Source organism: Schistocerca nitens, chromosome 9 (genome assembly GCF_023898315.1).
Source record: "Schistocerca nitens isolate TAMUIC-IGC-003100 chromosome 9, iqSchNite1.1, whole genome shotgun sequence".
Classification (NCBI taxonomy): Eukaryota; Metazoa; Arthropoda; class Insecta; order Orthoptera; family Acrididae; genus Schistocerca; species Schistocerca nitens.
In genome coordinates, this window is record NC_064622.1 from 281,972,637 (window position 1) to 281,977,955 (window position 5,319).

Here is a 5,319-nt window from a genome sequence, read left to right on the forward strand (position 1 = left end):
CTACAACTAGCTGCAAAAGAAAGAATGAACAGTAAAGATGCATCAGTTGGTGAAAAACTAGCAGCAACAGCTGTAAGAGGAATAATGTATGGAAAAAGAAAATTAGGAATGGGTATTGAAATGGATGATAATGGCTGGGGACTATAACATATATTTTTATCTTTTTTTTCCTATATAAATGCAGTCATTTTCAATTGATTATAATATTACTCCTGCAGGTAAAACTAAACCAAAATCTGTGAAGATAAAGTTACCAAAGAATGAGGTGAATGGATATGATTTCCTTGATAATTATTTAACTGATGTTCAGAAGAGACAAAAGTCTAATCTGATTAAAAAAGGTGGCTCTCTTATTCTGACATTAGGTATTCCAGTTATTAAAAAGATCTTTGAATACTTGAAACAAAAGAAAGAAGGTTCTGGTTTAAATGAACATGAAGGAGGTTTTCTCCCACTATTATCTGCGGCATTAGGTGCATTAGGATCAATAGCAGGAGGTGCTGCAGCAATTACAAGTGCAGTTCAGAAGAAAAAGAAATAAGATGCTGAATTGATAGAACAAAAGAGACATAATTTGGAGATGGAGAAGAAGAAAGGTACTGGGATTAAAAAAAAATTTCAAAAAAATAATTGAGAACTATAAACACGCTTTAAGTAATTTTGATATAGAAAAGTTAGTAAAAGAACTGAAAATTAAGAACTTTAGAGGTGTTTTCATGATTGATGAACTTCCATTAAAGCCAAATAAAATTGAATGTGGTATCGTAAATTTAGATACATCAGATCATGTTGGCACACACAGGATTTGTTATTATAAAAGCAGTAACAAGAAGTATGTGTTTGATTCATTTGGAGGAAATATTCCAACAGAATTGGTTAAATATTTAGGATCAGATGAGTTGTATTATAATGTAGAAAGGATTCAAAAATTCGATGATTATATTTGTGGACATTTATGTTTATTCGTTTTAAAACTGTTTTCCGATGGTTACAAGTTTGATGAAATTTTGAACTTAATAAATGGATATTTTTGGAAATAAGATAGCTGAGACAAATGATATAGTGTTACCCGATTAGACAAGCTGAAAGATGTAGAAAAGAATTTTCTCAAGTTTCAAAAGTATTTTACAGATCTTCTTAAGAAATCAAAGAGTTATATCAATTTTCTGGGAAGAAGAATAGTTAATATAGCTGATCCAATAAGTGGATATGATGCAGTTACTAAACAGTATCTTGAAAACAAATTATTGGATGTTGTTAGTAAAGCTGAATACTCAAGTATTCTAACACAGTTCAGTAACTACTACAGTAAAAAAGAGATTGAGAAAGCTTTTTCAGATTACTTTACAAAAACAGATTTACAACCATACATTACTCAGATTGAGAAATTAGATAATAAAATCATTGACAAACAGTTTATTGAATTCACTTTTAGAAAGAAAGATGATATACTGAACCATGTGTTTGACTATGACATTAAAATTATGAAAATTATTGTAAGAGCTTATAGCAGTATTGGTGAATTAATAAAAATAGAATTGAATTTTAAGTTTTATCATGAAGGACATTTAAGCAAATCAGTTGACTCTAGAAACATAGATAATGTATCTATTACTACTTGTACTGATGATGTTATGTGTGTAAATATCACAGATGCAATAGTTCCTATTCGAGTAAAGTTATACATATTTGGAAAAGTAGAACATTGTATTCGTGAAGATAGCTTGGAACGTTAGTATTTTTTCTTCTATATAAATGAATGATCATATTTGGTGTTTGAAGTGTAAGAAGTATACAGAGACACATCATCCTCAAACAGTAACAACTAAAAATGGAAGACACAGGATTGAAGGTATTTGCACAGTATGTCAAAGCAAAAAGAGTAAATTCATTAAAAAAATTTTGTTTAGATCAAAATAAAGTTGGTTCTGGAAGTGTGAATATTCGTGAAGAAATTATAAATGAATTACATAAACCAATGAGGAAAAATTTTCCCAGAAGAGAGGTTATTTCACTCGGTATTGATGATTTATGGCAAGCAGATTTAGTAGAAATGGATTCTGGAAAACTGAAAGGAATTTCAAAAATAAATAGAGGCTATAAATATTTATTAACAGTAATTGATGTTTTCTCAAAGTATGCATGGGCTATTCCGGTTAAAGATAAAACAGGTAAAAATGTAGCTGATGCTTTTCAAAGAATATTCAATGAAAGGTATCCTAAACATCTACAAACAGATGATGGTAAAAAATTCTATAATAAAGATGTTGAAAAACTCGTGTGCCGTATGGTATTAATCATTACTCAACTTTTACAGAGATGAAAGCATCAGTTGTAGAACGATTTAATAGAACACTAAAAGAGAAAATGTGGAAGAGATTTGCTCTTCAAGGTAATTATAAGTGGATTGATTTAGTCTCCAAATTGGTTTATGAATACAACAACACGAAGCATAGGACAATAAAAATGAAACCAAAAGAAGTTGATAAGAATTACAAACCGGAGAGTGTTGTTACAGTCACTGAGAAAAATAAGTATAAAGTTGGAGATAAAGTGAGGATTAGTAAACCGAAAGGAATATTTGAAAAGGGATATACTGCTAACTGGTCAACAGAGATATTTGAAATAATAGATGTTGTGTTATCCAATCCAGTTACATATAAGTTAAAAGACAGCAGTGGTGAGGAGATAAAAGGTTCCTTCTATGAATATGAATTACAGAAGACAAATTATCCAGATGTATATCTTGTTGAAAAAATATTGAAGAAGAAAGGTGATAAGGTATATGTTAAGTGGTTAGGCTTCGATAATTCTCACAATAGTTCGGTTAATAAAAGTAATGTTATACTATAATTCTTTTATCTTTCTTTTTTATTTTAAGTGTAGACATTGGCTATTAGTACACTAAAGACAATAAATAATGTGGAAGTAGAGATTTTTTTGTTTTCTTATTCATTCAATAATTTTAACCTATATAAATGAAAATAATAATTGTAACCTTGTTGTTAGTGAAGATAGCTACAGGAGAAGATAGTCATGAAAAAGAAAATATTATAAAGTACTTACAGGAATTTGGATATCTCGAAGCAGAGTCAACAAATATTGGTGAAATTTCAGATATCAAAAATGCCTTAATTTTATTCCAAAAGAAGTTTAATTTGAAACCTACTGGTGAAATAGATCAAGAAACTTTAGATCTGATAAACAAACCTCGATGTGGTGTAGAAGATCATGCAGTATCTTTTACCTCACATATTGCTAAATGGAACAAGAAAACTGTTAAATGGTATTATGCAGGTTCATCGAAAAGAATGAAAGAATTGAGTGAAATTGCTTTTAATACTTGGAAAGAGCATACAGATCTAATTTTTGAAGAAGATAGTTCAAATTATGACATCATCATTTCAAATAAGAGACGTTTGCATAGGAAAGAATCAAGTGGACAACATTATTGTCCTAAAAGATTTGATGGTAAATCAGGTGTACTGGCTCATGCAAATTACCCAAATTCTAATAATGATGTTGTAGAAATCCATATGGATCAAGATGAAGATTGGTACTTTGAGATTGATACAAATACTCCAAAAGAGAAGATAAACTTTTATGCAGTTTTAGTTCATGAAATTGGTCATACATTAGGAATTCCTCATTCAGCAGAAAATACCTCTATCATGTATCCATTATATAACAGTTCCAATATTGAATTAAGTAAAGATGATATTCTTGTAGTACAAAGCTTATTTGGGAAACCGGTTGTAGGAGATGATGATGAGGAAGATGAGGAGACTGATGATGGAGAAAAAGATTTAGATTCTCCAGAATTATGCAAACTGAGTAATAAAATTAAAAACTTTCTGATTGTTGACCAGGTTCTATATATTTACTATGAAAAATGGGTTTGGATAATGGATTTGGATAATTTAGATGTACGCACTAAACCACAACTTATAAGTGATTGGTTAACATTTCTTCCAAAAGGATTTAAAAATATAACTGCAGCATATCAAAGACCATCTGGAGAAGTTATTTTATTCATTGACAACAAACTGTATATAATGGAAATACCCTCTTTTAAGTTAAAATTTGGTTATCCAACATCTTTAACATCTCTTTCATTATGAAAAAATGTAATTCTACATTCAGCTGTGAACACATATTCTGGTAAAAGCTTTATATTTTTTGATGATGTTTATTATGTAGAAATTGATGAATGTAAGGGAATAAGTAAAAAATATGGACGTATTACAAAAGAATTTTCAGGAATACCTCCAGGTATAGAATCTAGTTTCAGATATACAAATGGATTATTATACTTTATTAAAGATAAAACATTCTATGAGTATAGTGAATTTACAAATTCTGTTGTTAGAGCAGGTAAATTTGATCTTTCATTATTTGGAATAGATTGTTCAAAATCTACTTCCAAGATGTTGGATATCATAAGCAATTTGAAAGAATCACTTAATCAATTAGAGAATTTCAACTAATGTCATTTATGTTGTTGATTTACTATAATGACCATATGGTAATGTATCTATTTTATTTTCTAAAACAATTCTTTTATTATCATGAGGACTTAGAGCTTTTTTATTTACTTCTACAGTATATATCTCATGTTTCTCACTTCTAATGAGATTCATTGTTCTGTATTGTTCCCTATTATTAAAGAGGCAATCTTTATAATCTTCTAACGATATTTTATTTTTCACCACACATTTCTTCACACCTTTAGATTTTTTATTCTCTTTCTCATCCACTTTGTAGGCATACATTTTAGCTCTTAACCCTATAAATTCTGTCTTAATTTTTCCACTACATTCATCTTTCATCTTACCCAAAACTTTCTTATTCACTTGTGGTATGCTATACTGGTTATCTTTTGGATAGTCACTTGTATCAAGTAGTTCAACCATATCTTTCATATCTTTGTAGAAATCTTCTGTTTTTATGTTATATATGAATGAGTCAGTATCCTGATAACACAGTTCAATATTATCCCCATACTTCAGTTTCATAATATTGTAATGGAAATCATACATCAATTCGTTTGATAAATCTAAGATACTCATACCCACATATATTGGCTTATTGAACTGTATTTTTATCTTCTGCATGTGTATTGCAACCAATTTTTCATTGAATATTGTTCTAGACTTGAAATTCGGTTTAGCTATTAATATATCACATACTTCAGCATCAGATACTAACTTTATATCCACTCTGTTCCTTATATTCTCCATCGTTTTCCCAAACACTGAGTTATTCATCAGTTTATAGAAATCTTTCTCAAAATCATTTGTTGCCTTAGTTCTCATTTGA

General features: G+C 29.3%; 1 protein-coding gene across 1 annotated transcript; it reads left to right on the forward strand.

Annotated features, from left to right (window-relative positions):
• The first annotated feature begins 2,978 nt into the window (after positions 1–2,978).
• On the forward strand, positions 2,979–4,121 carry LOC126204184 (matrix metalloproteinase-26-like). Its single transcript, XM_049938588.1, has one exon. It carries the CDS (start codon positions 2,979–2,981, stop codon positions 4,119–4,121), a length of 1,143 nt encoding a protein of 380 aa, XP_049794545.1.
• The last annotated feature ends 1,198 nt before the right edge of the window (positions 4,122–5,319 follow it).